The 22,971-nt window shown below is 41.0% G+C and overlaps 1 protein-coding gene across 1 annotated transcript in view; it reads right to left on the bottom strand.

Annotated features, from left to right (window-relative positions):
• The window catches only part of LOC133662190 (collagen alpha-1(XXV) chain), a 137,719-nt gene that overhangs the window by 84,171 nt on the left and 30,577 nt on the right, over window positions 1-22,971 (bottom strand). The window contains exons 6-7 of the mRNA XM_062065948.1: window positions 20,473-20,508; window positions 2,489-2,515 (exon numbers count right to left, since the gene is read on the bottom strand). Of these exons, the coding sequence (XP_061921932.1) occupies window positions 2,489-2,515; window positions 20,473-20,508 (63 nt within the window). The remainder of the gene's footprint in view (window positions 1-2,488; window positions 2,516-20,472; window positions 20,509-22,971) is intronic.

Below are 22,971 nucleotides of genomic sequence, written 5' to 3'. Positions count from 1 at the left end.
GAGAACTCTCGAATGTCCAGGTCAGCTGTGATTGTACTTATTGAAAAACTTCAACCATTTGTCGAAGGAAAGACAATGAGAATGCGGGCTCCCGTGGATGTGATAAATGGAAGACTACGGAAAACATCAAATGCTTTTAGACTGGCAAAGCAGATTGTATCAGTTACTGTCCGCCATGACTCAATGTATAGCTCCAGAGTACAAACCCCGTTTCCATATGAGTTGGGAAATTGTGTTAGATGTAAATATAAACGGAATACAATGATTTGCAAATCCTTTTCAATCCATATTCAGTTGAATATGCTACAAAGACAACATATTTGATGTTCAAACTGATAAACTTTTTTTTTTTTTTGCAAATAATCATTAACTTTAGAATTTGTTGCCAGCAACACGTGACAAATACTTTGGGAAATGTGGCAATAAATACTGATAAAGTTGAGGAATGCTCATCAAACACTTATTTGGAACATCCCACAGGTGAACAGGCAAATTAGGAACAGGTGGGTACCATGATTGGGTATAGAAGTAGATTCTATGAAATGCTCAGTCATTCACAAACAAGGATGGGGCGAGGGTCACCACTTTGTCAACAAATGCGTGAGCAAATTGTTGAACAGTTTAAGAAAAACCTTTCTCAACCAGCTATTGCAAGGAATTTAAGGATTTCACCATCTACGGTCCGTAATATCAAAGGGTTCAGAGAATCTGGAGAAATCACTGCACGTAAGCAGCTAAGCCCGTGACCTTCGATCCCTCAGGCTGTACTGTATCAACAAGCTACATCAGTGTGTAAAGGATATCACCACATGGGCTCAGGAACACTTCAGAAACCCACTGTCAGTAACTACAGTTGGTCGCTACATCTGTAAGTGCAAGTTAAAACTCTCCTATGCAAGGCGAAAACCGTTTATCAACAAGACCCAGAAACGCTGTCGGCTTCGCTGGGCCTGAGCTCATCTAAGATGGACTGATACAAAGTGGAAAAGTGTTCTGTGTTCTGACGAGTCCACATTTCAAATTGTTTTTGGAAACCGTGGACATCGTGTCCTCCGGACCAAAGAGGAAAAGAACCATCCGGATTGTTATAGGCGCAAAGTTGAAAAGCCAGCATCTGTGATGGTATGGGGGTGTATTAGTGCCCAAGACATGGGTAACTTACACATCTGTGAAGGCACCATTAATGCTGAAAGGTACATACAGGTTTTGGAGCAACATATGTTGCCATCCAAGCAACGTTACCATGGACGCCCCTGCTTATTTCAGCAAGACAATGCCAAGCCACGTGTTACATCAACGTGGCTTCATAGTAAAAGATTGCGGGTACTAGACTGGCCTGCCTGTAGTCCAGACCTGTCTCCCATTGAAAATGTGTGGCGCATTATGAAGCCTAAAATACCACAACGGAGACCCCCGGACTGTTGAACAACTTAAGCTGTACATCAAGCAAGAATTGGAAAGAATTCCACCTGAGAAGCTTAAAAAATGTGTCTCCTCAGTTCCCAAACGTTTACTGAGTGTTGTTAAAAGGAAAGGCCATGTAACACAGTGGTGAACATGCCCTTTCCCAACTACTTTGGCACGTGTTGCAGCCATGAAATTCTAAGTTAATTATTATTTGCAACAAAAAAAAAAAAAGTTTATGAGTTTGAACATCAAATATCTTGTTTTTGTAGTGCATTCAACTGAATATGGGTTGAAAAGGATTTGCAAATCATTGTATTCCGTTTATATTTACATCTAACACAATTTCCCAACTCATAGGGAAACAGGGTTTGTATTTCTTGCCACCTTATGTTGTATATATTTGAAATGAGCTTTCCAGTTCATTTTTCATCTATTATTACACCTCAAAAGTGATTTATTTTCACCCTTTCAATACTAATTTTAGATCCTTTGTAACTTTACAAATGTCGTTTGTAAAGAGATTGAACAATTAGAATTGTATCCAATAAGGAATAAATACTTCTGATTTTAAGTTTCGTGTCCTCTTTAAACATCTTCTGGCTCCAGATTAAACAAATACGTCGACATGACATAAACACACCTACTCAATTTTGTCATGATCCCTCATGACTGTTGTTGGAATTACAGGATGTTGTGTTGTGCACCGGTGTTTTGGCGTTACTTCCTGTTCAGTGTTCTTATTTACATTCTGCTTCCTGTTTAGGCATGTTTTGTGGTGTCTTTGCCTCTGTTCTGAGAGCTGGTCTTCTCACCTGTGTTCCTGATTAGCACTTAAGAGACCCACCTAATCAGCTAATTAGGAGCTTTCTTGCGCCGAGCGAGAATAATTTAAAATGTTGATGACCATTGCGATTGTTACATCAAAAAGACACAAATTAAGACGCAATACTGAAAGCTATATGCTTCTAAATGGAGAGTCTCTAAAGCTAGATAAGGCTACTCTGTGCTTAGGTACCATTTAATAAGCAGTATTTGCATTATCTACAAACAAACACCACAGAATCAGCATGAGGCTACCTACCTTGAGTCCATGAGGCCCCTCAGGTCCCTGTAAAACAACAGAGTTAGACAAGAGTTAAATCAAGTAAAAAATCAGTGCTGGATGGAATAATATACATTCTCGTGTCAGCTCCAGACTGGCAATGAGGACACACCCTCTTTTCAGGGCAGAACACATTTAAAACTCACTGATTTTTTTTCTTGACAAAAACATAAACCACCATATTTTCATTGCATGTCAAATTGCAACAAAATTATCTTGGTTTGTTTTACCATCTATATACGTTTTTGGCTCATAAGAGGCGGTAGTTGGACGGCCTGAGCAAAATCAGTGAGTCAAAGCAGCAGAACATTCTGGAAGAGTAATTAAAACCCAGTATTGAATGTGGCTTATTGTATTTTATGTGACTTTACACCGGAGCTGGGCAAATATTTTGACTCAGGGGGCCACATTGAGAGAAAAAAATGTGTTCTGGGGGGCCAATGTGTATAAATGATATATACACATTATAGCTGAAAAAACCTGCTGTACAGTATGTGTGTTTGGGTCCCTTTTTTTCAGGAACACTAATATATCACAAAGTCCGATAAAGTTCTAAAAAAGTTATGACAGACCACCTAAAAAAAATATAATGTAATTTTACAGTTTTTTACGGAATTTGACACCCAAAATGTACATTAAAATAAAGAAAGTGAGATTTCCAATATTAACTAGGAACAATAATACACTGAATATTAACAACATATGAACATCTTTTACTTCTCAGACCAGCTCCTCGATAGTTGTGGATCTTTTGCAATCAAGCAAAACACAACATGTCACGGTTGGGGTTGCAGCTTGCTGCGGGATCGTTCCTCCAATGCTACACGGACTACTCCGGACGACAGCGTGAGGTAGGAGATGATTTATTCTCATAAATCATAGACAAACCGAAAACAAGCAAAAAGGATGCGTGCCGATTGCACGTGGAAGCTAAAGCAAAACTTAGCACAGGAAACACAGAAGCAAGAATTAGGAAAGTCAAACGTAATAGTTGCATGGAGCAAACAACGGAGCTACAATGAGTGACCGGAAAAGGCAACTTAAATAATGTCTCTGATTAGCGCTCGGGAAGCAGGTGAGCGGGCGAGCACTAATCAGAGACAGGTGCACACAAAGAGTGACCATGACAACCAAAACAAACTCCTGAAGTGCACAAAACAACCAAGGAAGTCCAAAACTAACAGAAAACACAAAACAAACATGATCCGGACCCAGGATCATGACAGAACCCCCTCCTCAAGGACAGATACCAGATGTCCATAAAAAAAAGAATCAAGCAGGGTCAAAAGTCATGGGCGGGCGGAGGGAGGACTTGGAGGTGGGTCGCCAGGCCAAGTGTCCCCGAATCCACCGAGGCAAAGTCAAGTGGCGGCGGCGAGTGGAACACCGCTGCAGCAGACGAGGCGGGCGACCAGGGAGCGGCCACATCCGTGGCCGACGGCGAGGCGGACGACTCGACGCCTTCATGGCAGGCTTGGACGCCCGTACAGGTGCCTGGCGAGGAGCAGGTACTGGCGCTTGGCGAGGAGCAGGCGTCTGCCGGGGGGCAGGTGCGGGCGTCTGCCGGGGCGCAGGTGCGGGCGTCTGCCGAGGCGCAGGTGCGGGCGTCTGCCGGGGCGCAGGTGCGGGCGTCTGCCGAGGCGCAGGTGCGGGCGTCTGCCGAGGAGCAGGTGCGGGCGTCTGCCGAGGAGCAGGTGCTGGCGTCTGCCGAGGAGCAGGTGCGGGCGTCTGCCGAGGAGCAGGTGCGGGCGTCTGCCGAGGTGCAGGTGCGGGCGTCTGCCGAGGTGCAGATGCGGGCGTCTGGCGAGGTGCAGGTGCGGGCGTCTGGCGAGGTGCAGGTGCGGGCGCCTGCCGGGGTGCAGGTACGGGCGCCTGCCGGGGTGCAGGTACGGGCGCCTGCCGGGGTGCAGGTATGGGTGCCAGCCGAGGTGCAGGTACGGGTGCCAGCCGAGGTGCAGGTACGGGTGCCAGCCGAGGAGTAGGTACGGGTGCCAGCCGAGGAGCAGGTACAGGAACTGGAGATGGTGGCGCCTGCAGGCCCACCGGAGATGCTGGTGGCGCCTGCAGGCCCACCGGAGATGCTTGTGGCGTCTGTAGGCCCACCGGAGATGCTGGTGGCGTCTGCAGGCCCACCGGAGATGCTGGTGGCGTCTGCAGGCCCACCCGGGCTGAGGTTAGCCATGAGCATGGCAGAGGTGGTCTATCTGGGAGTTGCGGCTTGGCATGCCGACGGACTGGTGGTGGAGGACGGGCTGGAGGTTGCGGCTTGGCAGGCCGAAAGGCTGGTGGTGGCGGCCGGGATGGAGGTTGCTGCCTGGCTGGGCGCAGCCGAGCAGCCCCACCAGCACAGCTCCCGGCCCCAGCCCCCCCCTCAAGGGGCGGATACCAGACGCGCTCCTGAACAGTCTTTAAGGGTGGGTGGCGGGAGGTCAGGCGGGGGTCAAAGTCCTCCCCTCTAAATTGTCCAATGTCTTTTCCCATCCCCCCCTGAGGTCTTTTGGGAGGATGAGAGGAAAAAGTCACTGACTTGGGCGGGGCATGAGTCTTTAGGGGTGGAGTCCAAAAATCAGGTGACTGGGATTTACAAGACCTAGTGTTCAAAAAACTGTTCTGATTATGCTTTATTTTTGGCATAAAGTCTTTAGGAGGTGGCTGACCAAGGGTGACAGAAGGCAAAAAAAGAAAATTTTTATCAGTGACTTCCCTTGGAGACGCCGGCGGAGTGACGTCATCTTCGCGCGCCGGTTTAGTGACGTCATTCAAAGTGGAGTTGTTGTCAGAGTTAATTTGGCTTGCAGCCCAATCTAAAAATTGTTTAGCAAAACTGGACACGGGATTACCAAACAACTGAGGGGAAGAGTGGGCTGCTTGAGGCATGCTGTGTGCCGGAGGAGGCGTCTGAGGGAGCGGCGCGTCCCGGTAGCGAAGCGACTTCCGTCCTCGCTAACGCGTCCGGTACTGGAGTGTAGCGATGTCCTCCCTCGCCTTTAACAACCTCCTCGTACCTTTATTCACCTCCTTGGAGTCCATGGCGAAGGAACTCTTCTGGTAGCTCCGTTCTGTCACGGTTGGGGTTGCAGCTTGCTGCGGGATCGTTCCTCCAATGCTACACGGACTACTCCGGACGACAGCGTGAGGTAGGAGATGATTTATTCTCATAAATCATAGACAAACCGAAAACAAGCAAAAAGGATGCGTGCCGATTGCACGTGGAAGCTAAAGCAAAACTTAGCACAGGAAACACAGAAGCAAGAATTAGGAAAGTCAAACGTAATAGTTGCATGGAGCAAACAACGGAGCTACAATGAGTGACCAGAAAAGGCAACTTAAATAATGTCTCTGATTAGCGCTCGGGAAGCAGGTGAGCGGGCGAGCACTAATCAGAGACAGGTGCACACAAAGAGTGACCATGACAACCAAAACAAACTCCTGAAGTGCACAAAACAACCAAGGAAGTCCAAAACTAACAGAAAACACAAAACAAACATGATCCGGACCCAGGATCATGACACAACAAATATGTAAAAAAACCGCAACATATGAATGAAAAGTGTAATAAGCACCTACAATATGATATATTATCACGCAAAAATGTGCTTACGCATTTGTTTCTGACACATGCGTTTCGGGCTGGTTGCTCTGAAAACAAACCCCGCCCACTCTGCTTTGTTCCTCGTCCGAACTGCTGTGACGTAGATTACCGTAATAACTCGAATAACACCCAAAAGCGCAGATTTCGACCATTGAAATACTTTCTATAGTTGAAGACTTACGGTCATTTAAAAATAGCACTTCACATCATAATGGCGGCGACAATTTTGATGTTAAAGGTCTAAAAAAATTATGTTGAACGTCCAGCGGGCCGGATTAAAAATCTTAACGAGCCACATGTGGCCCGCGGACCGTATTTTGCCCAGGGCTGCTTTACACCCTTAATGTAACATAAGGCCACGTTGGATAGTGCAGGCCAAGTCATACTTGCCAACCTTGAGACCTCCGATATCGGGAGGTGGGGGGTGGGGGGTGGGGGGGAATTCACCAACTCAAGTATTTCATATATATATATATATATAGATATGAAATACTTGACTTTCAGTGAATTCTAGCTATATATACAGGTAGTATATATATATATATATATATATATATATATATATATATATATATATATATATATATATATATATATATATATATATATATATATATATATATATATATATATATATATATATATATATTTTATTATACATATAAATAAAATAAATACTTGAATTTCAGTGTTCCGGAGGCTATCCAGTAGATGGCAGCATTGTCCTGTTTAACTTCTCCGTTCATGAATGAGTATATCGTTTCGGCCACCGTGTTCAATGGAGAAGTCTGTTCTACAAAATGTACAGGCAACATACATACCCCTTCCCCTTCGAACTGTCCTGGATGAACTGAAATTCTTGTTTCCGTTCGTTTTGGAACTTGCAAGCGTATTTCTTCATCTTGCTCGTCGACGGTGTTGCCATGTCTGTAACTTCCTCGTTCTTCTGCTTCGTCTCCTTGTTGTGTGCGCAGTTGTGCACTCTACTCTCTAAAAGCCGTAGATGTTATGACGTCATTGGGCAGGCAAGCTGTTTATATTGTGGGAAAGCGGACGTGAGAACAGGCTGTCCGCATTGAGCTGGAGGGGGCGTGGCCTTCAGCTCCGGCTGAATACCGGGAGTTTGTCGGGAGAAAATTTCTGCTGGGAGGTTATCGGGAGAGGCGCTGAATACCGGGAGTCTCCCGCTAAAAATGGGAGGGTTGGCAAGTATGCCAAGTAAAACACCCCGAAAATCTAATCAATTACGTAGAAAAAGTAGCACATTAAAGATTACATCCAGACCAGTGAGGGGTGATACATTAAATAGTTTTACCCATACGATACCCAGTGATAAACACACTTTGGTATCACTGATACCGATACCAACAATGTTTGGGCTACAAATACTATCAACATACAAATAAAAGACCAATACTGTATTGACACAAATATAAGACAACCTGACATTTTTCTTGGGAACATGTTGCCAATACATAGACATGCGTATTACTGGGAAATAAATACTTAAGTATAAAATACAAATATTATACTGTATTGACACAACTAAAAGACAAATGAGAGACATATATATTACTGTATCGCTACGAATATAGGACAAATGTATTACTGTACTAACTAATACAAGACAAATATACAAGTATATCGGGGGTCAGCAACCCGTGGCTCTCGAGCCGCATGCAGCTCTTTAGTACCGCCCTAGTGGCTCCCTGGAGCATTTTTAAAAAAGCATTAAAAAAATTAAAAAACATTTGTTTTAGCATGTTTATATGTATTATAATATATATAAACCTTCCCAATTGTTAGAAAGCCCACTGTTTAATATGTTGGTGTCAGTGACGTGCGGTCATGGAAAGAAAAAACATGTAAAAAGAAAAAAAAATCATTAAATTGTTATTATGTATTCAGTGATTAATCTATAAAGTTATTTTCCATTTAACTTCACCAGTTTTAGATTATTTTTATTCAAAATCGCTGAATTTTCACATTTGCCGTTCAAATACTGAGAAGAGACGGTGCGGTGATCAGCAGCCAGTTGAGGCACGTCACTGCGTTGTGCCTCAACATGGATGGCCTGCTGTGCAGTGAGATCGTATTGCTACATGAATTATATTATACATTTCCATCATTTAGTTAGCTGAGGTATATAATGTACAGTGTATTTTGTCAACAACTGTATGTGTGTAAAGTATTTCTTGTGCTGAGCGATCATAAAACTGCTGCGAAGACGCACTGTGGGAGGCTCGCAGTAACCCCGCCTCCTTGTGCCAAGCACCCCCGTCGCAGAATGCACCGCCCGACGGGAGCGCCACACCAACCAAAGCCCACACCCAAACCCTCCACGTGCAAGACCGAATCCACCCAAAAAAAGTCACTTAACAAGAAGCCAAAAAGTGCAACAACAACAATGCTCGCGCCGGAGGAGCCGTGAACGAGTGCAGGGACACAACAATAGGTACACCTGCAGACTGCAGCACGGATTTCATATTTCATTCATTCACAACTCCTCCAACACGAACACCACTGTTCCCGCACTTATAAGTAAAGGTAAGACCATAATAACGTTTTTTTTTATTAAATGTGCTTTTTTGTGTGCTACAGTTTGTATGTGTAAAGTTAAAGTTAAGTTAAAGTACCAATTATTGTCACACACACACTAGGTGTGGTGAAATTTGTTCCCTGCATTTGACCCATCCCCTTGATCACCCCCTGGGAGGTGAGGGGAGCAGTGGGCAGCAGCAGCGCCGCGCCCGGGAATAATTTTGGTGATTTAACCCCCAATTCCAACCCTTGATGCTGAGTGCCAAGCAGGGAAGAATGCTGGTATGAGCTTTTAAACATAACCCGTTAACTGCTGCCAATCAAATGGTGAATAAGATACTCTTTAGGGTTCATATGTTTGTAAATCTGACTGTGATGAAGTCAGTGCCTCACAAGCCATGAACCTCACCGCACGTCACTGGTTGGTGTGTATGCTTCACTGATGAGAGTATTTGGTGAACATCGTTTAGTCCTACTAATTTCGGCGGTTCTTGAACTCACCATAGTGTGGACTGTGACGCAACAGTTTGTTTACATAAAAAATCTTCCATTGCTTCTTTGTCTCATTTTGTCCAGCAAAAGTTTTATGCTGTGCGTGAATGGACAAAGGTGAGCTTTGTCGATGTTATTGACTTGTTGAAATGCTAATCAGGCATATTTGGTCAGTGCATGACTGCAAGCTAATCAATGCTAACATGCTATTTAGTCTAGCTGTATGTACATATTGCATCATTATGCCTCATTTGTTGGTATATTTGAGCTAATTTAATATCCTTTACTTTCATCCTCTTTGTATATAATTTAGTTTTGCATGTCTCATGACACATTTCAGATAGATGTTTGTGTGCCATGTTGTTACAGACCACAGCAAACAATACCTAGCTGGAAAAAGATTGTAATAAATGTATTGTTTCCTTTAACTTGGACACAGACATCTACACCTTTGGCCATTAAAAAACTGTATTTTCTGGGCGTTATCTCACCTTCTGAGTAGTTTCTAATGCAGGGGTCTCAGACACGCAGCCCGCGGGCTACTTGCAGGCCGCGAGACGTTTTGCGGCCCACACCTTAATATGAAAATGTAATGTTAGTGCGGCCCGCAAGTTTTATATGAATGGTCGTTGACAGCGTCATACTTGCCAACCCTCCCGATTTATCCGGGAGACTCCCGAATTTCAGGGCAACCATTTTCTCGAATGTCTTCATCCAAACAACAATATTAAGGGCGTGCCGTGATGTCACAGCCTTTAGCGCCCTTTAGCGTGCCAGCCCAGTCACATGTTGTATTTGGCTTCTGTACACACACGTAAGTGACTGCAAGACATACTTGATCAACAGCCACACAGGTCACACTGAGGGTGGACGTATAAACACGTTTAACACTGTTACAAATATGCGCCACACTGTGAACCCACACCAAACAAGAATGACAAACACATTTCGGGAGAACAGCCGCACCGTAACACAACATAAACACAACAGAACAAATACCCAGAATCCCATGCAGCCCTAACTCTTCCGGGCTGCAATATACACCCCCGCTACCACCAAACCCCGCCCTCCCAACCCTGCGCTCCCACACATCAACCCCCTCCTTGCGTCGGTTGAGGTGGGCGGGGTTGAGGGGGCGGGTTTCTGCATCCAGTGGCCCCCAGGTAAATTGAGTTTGAAACCCCTGCTCTAATGGTTTCTAATTTTGTAAAAATGTGTAGAATAAATATTACATTTCAACATTTCTGTCAACAAAGATTTGCTTCAGCCTGCGACACATAGTCATTTTGATAGTAGGCTAATATATCTAATATAGACACTTACGCCATGTGTTACCTTCATTATAACACTTATATAAGGCTTTTCATTTTTTGCGGCTCCAGACAGATTAGTTTTTTGTATTTTTGGTCTTTCAACGTTTTGGGTTGCCGACCCCTGAACTAGATCAATCAAAGATGATATACGGTGATAATATATAGGATATCTATAATACTATATTGGTAGTAATATAATATCAATAAAATACTGTATTAAAAGGCATATGAGATCACCCTCTGTTGCAGCCTTCATCCGCCTTCAGTGCCGTTGTGACATGCAGTGTCATCCTCCGCCACTTCCACCGTTGAGGTCTTTGAAATGCTATTCAACCCATAGCTGGGACGCCAAGGACCGTGTGGTGGCTGCAGGCGCATCAGTCTCCCCACGCTAAAAGACGTCACGCGCAGGCGTCCTCCCGAATGGGAACCCATCCATTCTGAGGACAGTCATACTCGACTACGAGTAACTGCCGATGATGATGATGATGAAACCAGTATTAACATGAATATAAGACAAATACACAAATATATTACAGTATCGCCATGAATGTAAGACAACCCTGAAGATGAGACAATCCTTATTTTACAAAACTCCTTTTTGGAAAATAAAATTGATTTTTTTTAACCAACAAGTTTATAAGACGACCTGTCTGTTTCAGAAGGAAAGGAAGGACAAGAGCACAAGCATCTAGCCTGCATTTCGACCCAAACCCTCAAGATCAACTTCTATTAATGCGACAAAGGGACTTCCCTTTAGCAACCTCTGTTAAGCTCTCCTCAGCGGGCCTTGGTAAACATCTTTACGAGCCACCGACTATACGTGAACGCTAATTAGCTTGGCTGCATCTGAGAACACTCAGGGGCTACCGGCAAAGAAAAAAAAAAAAAAGAGTCAAGAGCAACGCTTTTGTTACAGTCCAATTGAAGATAAAAAGCCAAATATGTTTGCAGCTTTTAGTTTGGTACTCGGAAACAGCAAACAATGAGGAAACAGCCGTGCTGGTGCTGTGGTTTCCATTACAAAATCACCCCAATATCATTGTTTTTATTTGAATTCCGCACTTTTATGTGATGTTTTACTGCCAGTTTGGACTTAAGCGATGGAGCTGTAGGTTAGCATAACAGTGAGGAGTCGTGTGTACTTGATTGAAAGAGACAACACTAATAGCAAAGCTGCAACCTCTATTGCAGTGGTTCTCAAACTTTTTTTGTCATCCCCCACTTTGGACAAGGGGGAGTTTTCAAGCCCCACCTGCCCCCATCGCCCCAACAGAACGCTAATGCCAAGCTTAAAGGCCTACTGAAATGAATTTTTTTTATTTAAACGGGGATAGCAGATCTATTCTATGTGTCATACTTGATCATTTCGCGATATTGCCATATTTTTGCTGAAAGGATTTAGTATAGAACAACGACGATAAAGATTGCAACTTTTGGTATCTGATAAAAAAAGGCTTGCCCCTACCGGAAGTAGCGTGACGTAGTCAATTGAACATATACGCAAAGTTCCCTATTGTTTACAATGATGGCCGCATGAAGTGAGAGAGATTCGGACCGAGAAAGCGACAATTTCCCCATTAATTTGAGCAAGGATGAAAGATTTGTGGATGAGTAAAGTGCAAGTGAAGGACTAGTGGGGAGTTGAAGCTATTCAGATAGGGAAGATGCTGTGAGAGCCGGGGGTGACCTGATATTCAGCTGGGAATGACTACAACAGTAAATAAACACAAGACATATATATACTCTATTAGCCACAACACAACCAGGCTTATATTTAATATGCCACAAATTAATCCTGCATAAAAACACATACGTGTTTGTTATGCTAGCTCCTAGCTCCTATGCTAGCTCCTAGCTCCATAGAACACACCAATACAATTCAAACACCTGATCAACACACAGAATCACTCAGCCCAAAAGACCGTTCACCTAACCCAAGGTTCATAAAGCTCATATATTTTTAAAAAGTTACGTACGTGACACGCACGTACGGTCAAGCTATCAAATGTTTAGCAGCCAAGGCTGCATACTCACGGTACCTGATATTCAGCTGGGAATTACTAAAACAGTAAATAAACACAAGACATATATTTACTCTATTAGCCACAACACAACCAGGCTTATATTTAATATGCCACAAATTAATCCTGCATAAAAACACCTACGTCTTTGTTATGCTAACTCCTAGCTCCTATGCTAGCTCCTAGCTCCATAGAACACACCAATACAATTCAAACACCTGATCAACACACACAATCACTCAGCCCAAAAGACCGTTCACCTAACCCAAGGTTCATAAAGCTTATATATTTTAAAAAAGTTACGTACATACGCAAAAAAAAGTTGCGCACATACGGTCAAGCGATCAAATGTTTAGAAGCCAAAGCTGCATACTCACAGTAGCACGTCTGCGTCTTTGTCATCCAAATCAAAGTAATCCTGGTAAGAGTCTGTGTTGTCCCAGTTCTCTACAGGCGTCTGTGTATCGAAGTCAAAAGTCCTCCTGGTTAGAGTCTCTGTTATCCGAGTTCTTCCATCTTGACTGCATCTTTCGGGAATGTAAACAAAGAAGCGCCGGCTGTGTACTGTTGTTGCTGACTTCGTTCGAAAAATACGTCCATTTCGCACCGACAACTTTCTTCTTTGCTTGCCCAGCTTCTTTCTCCATAATGCAATGAACATGATTGCAACAGATTCACGAACACAGATGTCCAGAATACTGTGGAATTATGAAATGAAAACAGAGCTTTTTCGTATTGCTTCAATGTGGAAGGCATACCCGTGTTCCCCGGGCTACGTCACGCGCATACGTCATCCTCAGAGGCGTTTCGAACCGGAAGTTTAGCGGCAAATTTAAAATGTCACTTTATAAGTTAACCCGGCCGTATTGGCATGTGTTATAATGTTAAGATTTCATCATTGATATATAAACTATCAGACTGCGTGGTCGGTAGTAGTGGGTTTCAGTAGGCCTTTAACATTTTCAAATTTATCGAACATCAAGTTTTATACATTCAAACTCAATAACATAAAATAAAATCAAGTTCAATAATAAATAAAATAACTGTGCAGCTGTGGTATAACTTGCATCAAGTTCAATATCAAATAAAATAACTTGCATCAATTCAATAATAAATAAAACAAAAGTGTTATAACTTGCATCAAGTTCAATAATAAATCAAAAAAGTGTTATAACTTGCATCAAGTTCAATAATAAATAAAAAAAAGTGTTATAACTTGCATCAAGTTCAATAATAAATCAAATAAAAGTGTTATAACTTGCATCAAGTTCAAAAATACATCAAATAACTTGCATCAAGTTTTTTTTAATCAATAATAAATAAAACAAAAGTGTTATAACTTGCATCAAGTTCAATAATAAATAAAACAAAAGTGTCATAACTTGCATCAAGTTCAATAATAAATCAAAAAAAGTGTTATAACTTGCATCAAGTTAAATAATAAATCAAATAAAAGTGTTATAACTTGCATCAAGTTCAATAATAAATCAAATAACTTGCATCAAGTTCAATAATAAATGAAAATAAAAGTGCCACTTTGCAATCTTTGCCAAAAAAAGGAGGACAGGGCAAGTGAACATGAGTTTTACAGTACTCCAGCATTAGTGGCTGCAATGAGCCTGTTTTGCACTGCACAGCTTTTCAAATCGGGGTTGCAGGCTTGACACTGCCACTGTTAAAACCTCATTGAGTTCGGGGCTGAGCTGCCTTGACGCGAGTGTTTCCCGGTGAATGACACATTGTGTCCAATGCGCATTTGGCGCAACCCTCTTTATTAGAGCCTGCAGCCCGTTTCTTGACTTTGCCATGCGCGCAAAAGCCCACACAGTTTTCCCATTTAAGGTCGTGTTCTTTGAGGAAACTGTCCATTATCTTGAACAGCTCATCAGCAGTGGCTCTATTTTTTATGTATTTGCAAAACAGCAAATCCTCGCACAGTGACTCGCCATTCACAAAGCTTCTGCTTAGCCCCGCCCCCATTAGTTACTGTTGCTATGTCAGTAAACTTTCGCTCCTACCTAGAAATGTAAAGCCTACAGGAAAAATAAGTAATTTACATTTATCTATATAGCGGATTTCACAGACAGAATCACAAAGTGATTTACAGTGTGTATAGAAAATGAAAGCATAGTAAAAAAAAAAATCAAAGAATATAATAATAAAAAAATAAAAAAAATCAAAGTGAAATTTCCTCCCGTTCCTTGCGTCCCACCTGTCATGTCTCTATTCCCCACCAGTGGGGCGCGCCCCACACTTTGAGAAACGCTGCTCTATTGCAACATTAAAGTATTGGATCACTGCGAGTAGTTTGGGAATTCAATAAAAAAGAACAGCAGCAAAAACACAGAGTTTTGTTACTTTTTCCTCTTTAAAAGAGCAGGGGTTTTTAATCTTCTTGACACCAAGGTCCAACTTTACTACTACAGAGGGGCCCGGGGCCCACTCAAATATTAACACTGTATTACCGTCTTTTCCGGACTATAAGGCGCACTTAAAATTATTTTTTTCCCCTAAAAACTCGACAGTGCGCCTTATAACCTAATGTAAGGAATAATTTTGGTTTTGCTAACCGACCTCGAAGCTATTTTATTTGGTACATGGTGATGATAAGTAATGATAAGTGTGACCAGTAGATGGCAGTCAAGCATTAGAGATACGTGGCAGTATGACTCAAGTAAAGAACACCAACATTCTATATATTCCATTGAAAAAAATAGAACATTACACACGGCGCTCAAAAATCTATCAAAATGTTTTAGTACGACTTTGGTAAGCTATGAAGCTGCACCGCTTGATGTGCTTCAACATACGAGTATTATTATGGTGCGTGTGTAAGGTAAGACAGATAATCTGGCGTTTTGTTTCGCAATATTATGCAAAAACAACTTTTCTTACCTTCAGGTATGCTGATCTGTATTTGGGATCTGAATAAATCCTGAACAATTGTACGCGTCCGCCTTTGTAGTCCGTGCCGACCCTGTAGTCGATAAGCTTCTTCTTTTTCTCTATCGTCTTGTTATGGGACATTCATCCTCCGCTGTTGCCATTTCTAATATAATGTAGTGTAAAGCTCTTACTTATATCTGTCAGTAAACTCGCCATGAAAGCGCTAAAACATACCGGTGTAGTGAGTTTACATTATTCACCCAAGGAACTTTAGTTATTGGAGTTCTGGTCGGACGGTTTTTCACGGGACACATTTCCGGTGTTGTTGTTTCCGGATGAGGAGATGCTGCTCTGTTATTGATTCAAATAAAGTCTGAATGCCATTAAAACAGTTAGCTCCATCTTTTGACACTTCTTCCACTCCCGTACTTGCACGCTACACCGCTACAACAAAGATGACGGGGAGAAGACGCTGCCAAAGGTGAGCCCAGAAATAAGACCGCCCACAAAATGGCGCATCCGGAAGCGACTGTCAGAAACACTGTAAGACATAATCTATGCAACATTTTGACCAAAGAACCACCATTACATGTTATGTAGACCAAAAGGAAGTGTTTTCCTTTAATGCACCCTATAATCCGGTGCGCTTTATATATGAAAAAATATTTTAAAAAATAAACCATTCATCGGCAGTGCGCCTTATAATCCGGTGCGCCCTATGGTCCGCAAAATAAGGTACTAATCTTACTCTTGATTTTAACAGTTTTCAATGGTAATAGCTAACCTGTTTACAGTTTACAACCTTGCCAAATGGTATGAAACCATGTGTTGATTACAAAGATTATTATTTATTTACCACATAAACCTTAGGCTTAGGTCAGGCCGATTAGAAAACTCAGTTGTAATCAAATATACTGCATAAGAAGGGACTCGTATTAACTGACCAAAAATACATCTACACCCACTTAATTATGCACTGCTAAAGTAAATCAACTAAATTAATAATGAATGTTATATAAAACTGTCAATACAATTTAAGTGCAAATGAAAATACAGCCTCAACACTTTAGTCTTAATTTTTGGCACTGAAGAAACTTCTATGTGACTTTAGCTACAGACTTCTTTTGTTTGTTTGAGATTGTCATTACTGCCACAAGTGGTGTAAAAGTGTATTACAACTGAGTACCGCTGAGAAACAGATCATTTTTAGCGGTCCAACAATGGGCCCTGGCCCTAAGGTTAAGAAACTCTGCCTTAGAGGACCTTATGGCACTGATGACTTTGACTCCAGTCCTGCGAAATAATATCAAAATATTCCTCCCACTCTTTTCTTTCCCCTCAGCCCACCTCCCTCCCGTTTACCCCTGCAAGAACTTAACCCTCCTAACCAGCACCACATGTCCTTTCAAGGCTGCTGCTGGTGGAAAACTCTGGAATCTTCTGCCTTCTTAAACAACAATAGCAATTCATCAAAGTGGGCCAACATATCAAAGATGATTGTTTCTAATTTTGTATGCATCTTCAAGGACTAAACTTGTCATAATCTTGGGGTCGTCAAATGGTTTACCAGGATTGAGTTCCAGATTCACTCCCTGTTAATAGAACATTGGCGCATTTATGGACCAATACGCCTCATTTCAGGAATTGTACTAAGCCATTTTTTTTTACATTTTTGATGCAAAACCATAAAGATTGAACACCGTTAGTGGGGTAAAAGACAACAGAGGAGCCATGAGTATTACCAGCAGAGATTGTGTTTGACTCGTCAACATATCAACAAAATGAGGATAATTAAGTGATCTCAAAATAATGGAAAACTATTTTTTGTTACTGGGTGCAAAAAAATACTTTGTGCAAAAAAATACTTTGTGCTTCAAGCTTCTTCCATCATCAAGCTTAATAACATGCGTTATTTACCACAAGCTTTATATCCAATTGCTTTTAACTGGAACAACGTGCCCCTACGGTATACGAGGTTTTGTTGCGGGAACGCCAACCTTTTTTCTACATTTTGTGGCTGAATCATAACATGTGTGAGTCATTCTCGCCATTCGACGCGGTGTAAAGATCTTGTATATCGAATCCTTTTTCATCTTTTTTTTTTTTGTGATATTTATCAAGGGTCCGTTTGGATAAACTCTCTCTGACCACATTATATAGAATATAGCATAACACCAGCAAACAGAACCAATGTTGTAATAGGTAGGATCAAACTGCTCAGTCAGCATTAATGACTTCCAACAGCTGAGTAGCAGCATTTTACAGGGCGTGCACAGGTAGATAAAACTGCTAGATGCTGCAGAACACTCATGATTAGGAATGAGTACTCCCATCTTACTGACAGGATGCAGTGCGTCTCCCATAACAATGTGACCTGGGAGTATGTCAGGGTAACGTGCGGAGTTCCACAGGGTTCGGTTCTTGGCCCTGCACTCTTCAGCATCTACTTGCTGCCGCGAGGTGACATCATACGCAAATACGGTGTTAGCTTTCACTGTTATGCTGATGACACCCAACTCTACATGCCCCTAAAGATGACCAACACGCCGGATTGTAGTCAGCTGGAGGCGTGTCTAAATGAAATTAAACAATGGATGTCCACTAACTTTTTGCAACTCAACACTAAGAAAACGGACATGCTGATTATCGGTCCTGCATAATCAATTATGTAATTTTTTGTGGTCCCCTTTCTTTAAAAAAAGTACCGAAAAGTATCGAAATACAGTTTAGTACCGGTACCAAAATATTGGTTTCGGGACAACACTAGTACCTACGTAAGTACCAAATTTGGTACCTATCCCTATACTTTAAATGCAGCAACTAGCATGTTGTGGAATTTATAAAAACAGGAGTTTGCCTACAGCCACAGTTGTCGATGCCACTGTTTTCGACCTGGTGCTACTTAGAGACGTATTCGCTTTTTTAAACCACAAACTCGACAACTGCACAGTTAATTGAATATACCTGTAGGTACAGACTTATTACCCATTCTATTGCACACGCATTTTACTATGTGTTAGCATCACAAGGGTGAAAAAACAGCAATACTTTACAGATAGTGGCAGTCAGAAGTGGATAAAAAAACACTTTGGACATAAATCTAACTGCGACTGCAGCCACTTAGCCTAAATGTATACACTGACTCCGCAGGGTTTGTAATCTCAAACCAATAAAACCTAATACAGCTGTGTGATTAGCTTTGGCTTTTGCAACGTAAACAAACGGCCGCACGCGGCTACATCAGACCCATTTCCTTTCATAGGAGTTTGCATCTAAAATACTATTTACACTATGGCTTTGGCTGGGGATTAGGTGCGTACATGTGCCAAAATTGTCCCATAATGTGAGCTAATCATGATTGACTATTGCTATGACGTTGCAACCAGAAACACCCGCTAGGAGACTATTATTTTTGTCTGCAACCAGAAACACCCGCTAGGAGACTATTATTTTTGTCTGAGTGGTTAGCTTTCAGACTTTCGCAGCCATTCACGTTGGCCATGTAAAGCTATGAAAAATAGGAAAGTTATGTAGCCATCCATCCATCCATTTTCTACCGCTTGTCCCTTTTGCCTAAATGTTCCAAGTAACATCTGTATTTAATTAGCCACTGAGTCTCTGATAAAGAAATTGTCGCTTGGTCAAAAAACATTTTCACTGTGGTTGAAAGCAAGTAAATTGTTTTATTTTTTTTCATCCAATCCACAAGTTAATAATGTACTGTAAGTAGGAAGTTACTCAGTAAAAAAATGCCCGGAAGAGTGCTTCTGTCACATTGACGATCTTTGACTCTCATTTTTTTTTTTTTTAGTAAGACCTAGTGTTGTAACGATACCAATATTTTGGTACCGGTACTAAAATTATTTCTATACTTTTCGGAACTTTTCTAAATAAAGGGGACCACAAAAAATTGCATTATTGGCTTTATTTTAACAAAAAATCTTAGGGTACATTAAACATATGTTTCTTATTGCAGTTAAGTCAATAATAAAATAGTGAACATACAAGACTACCTGTCTTTTAGTAGTAAGTAAACAAACAAAGGCTCCTAATTACATATTGTGTCATTTATCATGCTATTATTTTGTCAAAATTATTAAGGACAAGTGGTAGAAAATTAAATATTAATTTACTTGTTCATTTACTGTTAATATCTGCTTATTTTCTCTTTTAACATGTTCTATCTACACTTCTGTTAAAATGTAATAATCATTTATTCTTCTGTTTGATACTTTACATTAGTTTTGGATGATACCACAAATTTGGGTATCAATCCGATACCAAATCGTTACAGGATCATACATTGGTCATATTCAATGTCCTCATGTGTCCAGGGACATATTTCCTGAGTTTATCAACATAATATAAATTTAAAAAAAACGAAAGAGGATCTTGTGATGCCAAAAAACATCGACGTAATCATAGTAGTATCGACTAGATACGGTCCTGTACTTGGTATCATTACAGTGGATGTTAGGTGTAGATCCACCAATGGCGTTTGTTTACATTTTGACGCCGGTGAGCTACGGTGTGTAGTGAAGCATGTTTAGCTATTCCTCGTCCTACAGGGATGATACTTGTAAGAAACTTACTTTATTTGTTGCCATGGAGACCAGGATTAGTGATTTAGAAGTAGCTAAAACACTGCCGACTGGGGTGGGACTTTAGCCGCCAGCTAGCTAGCCATGTCTTAAAGCACCTCTTACTGAGGGCGTTTCAGTGTTATAACTTCACCTTTATTGTTAGTTTTTGAGCCAAAATGCGTCAGTTCTCCCTTTTCTGTCTACACACTGAGTCTGCTTGTAAGTACTCCGTGATTGTGCGCTGCCGAACTTGCTCCTATGCTCGTAAACCAACAATGTCACGACGTGACTTTGACGCGGGCGCGCGGGGGCAGCGCGAGACCGGTACTTTTCAGAGGCAGTATAGTACCGAAAATGATTCATTAGTATTGCGGTACTATACTAATACCGGTATACCGTACAACCCTAGTAAGACTTTCAAAAGAGCAGCGGGATCCTCTCACAGAAAGAATCTTTGACTCACGTTTTAGCTGTCGGTCATATAAACAGAGAATTTACTATTTGTGTAAAGGAAGAAAAAATAAGTTCTTACCATAGGTCCTTTTTCTCCTGGCTGCCCTAGATCACCCTATCGGAAAAAAAGCCGTTATTGTAATGAACCCTGAATGTATTTTTTTTTTTTTGGGCCACATTCTCTTTATTCTGACACTCATTTTTACCCAAGTGTTGCATTTTGCCTCTTTAACATTCAACTTTAGCTACTCCAACGCCAGGGCGACTGGAAGTGCCGACAACAATAATCATTGAGGCAAAAAAGGGAGCAGATTAAAAAAACGCTTCTTTTCGCCGCGCCAGAAAAATAATGGCCATGCGAGGAAGGAGAGAACATAAACGATGCCAAGCGACAAGACATGGAAAATGTTGTGTTGAATATGAAACACAGCCAAGTGTATGTAAAGCTATACAGTCAGCTATTCAATTGGCAGCACAACCATGTTTGTCGAGCCTTCATCAGGAGGCTTTGACTTGTGTATGCAAAATGTCTTGCTATATGAACTACCCCAGGGGTGTCAAACATAAGGCCCGCGGGCCGGATCAGGCCCCCAAACAGGTTTTATCTGGGCCCGCGGGATGAGTATGCTAAGTATATAAAAAGCACCAACATTTTTGAATGAAATAAACTGCTGTTCTAAATGTATCCACTATATGTCGCAAAAACAATTATTTGGTATCTATGTACCATACCATACCATACCAATTTTATTCATAAAGCCCTTTAAAACAACCACAGTTGAAGAACCAAGGGCTGTACACCACAAAGAAATAGAGGCAAAGGACAGACTAAAAAATAACATTTAAAACAGAAGTAAAATACACATTGAAAAAGCAAATACAAATTATACTAAGAACAATTTGTTACATAAAAAGCAGTTAAAAAGTTAAAAACAGTTAAAAAAGTTAAAAACGGTTTAAAGTCTCATGCTGGGTTAAAAGCCAGTGAATAAAAATGAGTTTTAAGAAGGGTCTTAAAAGTAGCCAAAGAAGGGGATTTATACATATGTAGATTATGCTACATATGTAAAAAAATGAATAAATCACATATTAATAGGAACATGATCAGACTACATAAATAACATCCTGTAATTTGATTTGTATATAACATTTTTTATCTTGATATATTGAAAATTAAAACCAATGAGTTGACCGATGAACATTATCACATAATCGACCGGTATTCAGAAAGTAAAAATAACTACAAATAAAGATAGAATACTATTAACCGCAACATGTAAGTGTAAAAAAACAAAACAACAACATTATGATTTGTAAATTTTCAGAATGTGCTTGTTCTATTGTTAAAAAATAAAATAATCTGAAGTTGTCTTTATTTTTAAGTTATCGTGCCGTGATTTTACCAGTCCGGCCCACTTCGGAGTAGATTTTTCTCCATGTGGCACCCGATCTAAAATGAGTTTGACACCCCTGAACTACACTAAAAGTATTTGGACAAAGTAGGCATGCACTTTGACATTAATTACTAGGGCTGCGAATCTTTGGGTGTCCCACGATTCGATTCAATATCGATTCTTGGGGTCACGATTCGATTCAAAATTTTTTTCGATTCAATGCGATTCTCGATTCAAAAACGATATTTTCCCGATTCAAAAGGATTCTCTATTCATTCAATACATAGGATTTCAGCAGGATCTACCCCAGTCTGCTGACATGCAAGCAGAGTAGTAGATTTTTGTAAAAAGCTTTTATAATTGTAAAGGACAATGTTTTATCAACTGATTGCAATAATGTAAATTTGTTTTAACTATTAAATGAACCAAAAATATGACTTATTTTATCTTTGTGAAAATATTGGACACAGTGTGTTGTCAAGCTTATAAGATGGGATGCAAGTGTAAGCCACTGTGAAACTATTGTTTTTTTTAAGTTTTTTTTTTATAAATGTCTAATGATAATGTCAATGAGGGATTTTTAATCACTGCTATGTTGAAATTGTAACTAATATTGATACTGTTGTTGATAATATTCATTTTTGTTTCACTACTTTTGGTTTGTTCTGTGTCGTGTTTGTGTCTCCTCTCAATTGCTCTGTTTATTGCAGTTCTGAGTGTTGCTGGGTCGGGTTTGGTTTTGGAATTGGATTGCATCGTTATGGTATTGCTGTGTATTGTTTTGTTCGATTGATTAATTTAAAAAAAAAAAATATATATATATATATATAAATTTTAAAAAAATTTATTTTTTAAAAATGAGAATCGCACAACGTGAGAATCGCAATTTGAATTTGAATCGATTTTTCCCCACACCCCTATTAATTACCCGATTCTGGTGTATGTCCAGACAGAAGTATTTTGACTACATACTGGATGTGTCCCAGTATGTAGTCAAGTACACTTTGACATCATTATGTAACTCTAAACCAAAACTATTGGGGTACAACCCTCATGATCACTTTCTGGAGGTGTCCCAATATTTGTGTCCATGCAGTGTGTAATCTTGGTCTGTTCCGACATATACAGTCCATATACAGTTAGTGTGCAAGTACACTGACAGGATTTGTGTCGTCACTATCAGA

Source organism: Entelurus aequoreus, linkage group LG12, assembly GCF_033978785.1.
Source record: "Entelurus aequoreus isolate RoL-2023_Sb linkage group LG12, RoL_Eaeq_v1.1, whole genome shotgun sequence".
In the NCBI taxonomy this organism is placed as follows: domain Eukaryota; kingdom Metazoa; phylum Chordata; class Actinopteri; order Syngnathiformes; family Syngnathidae; genus Entelurus; species Entelurus aequoreus.
This window is presented reverse-complemented; position numbering and strand designations above follow the sequence as displayed.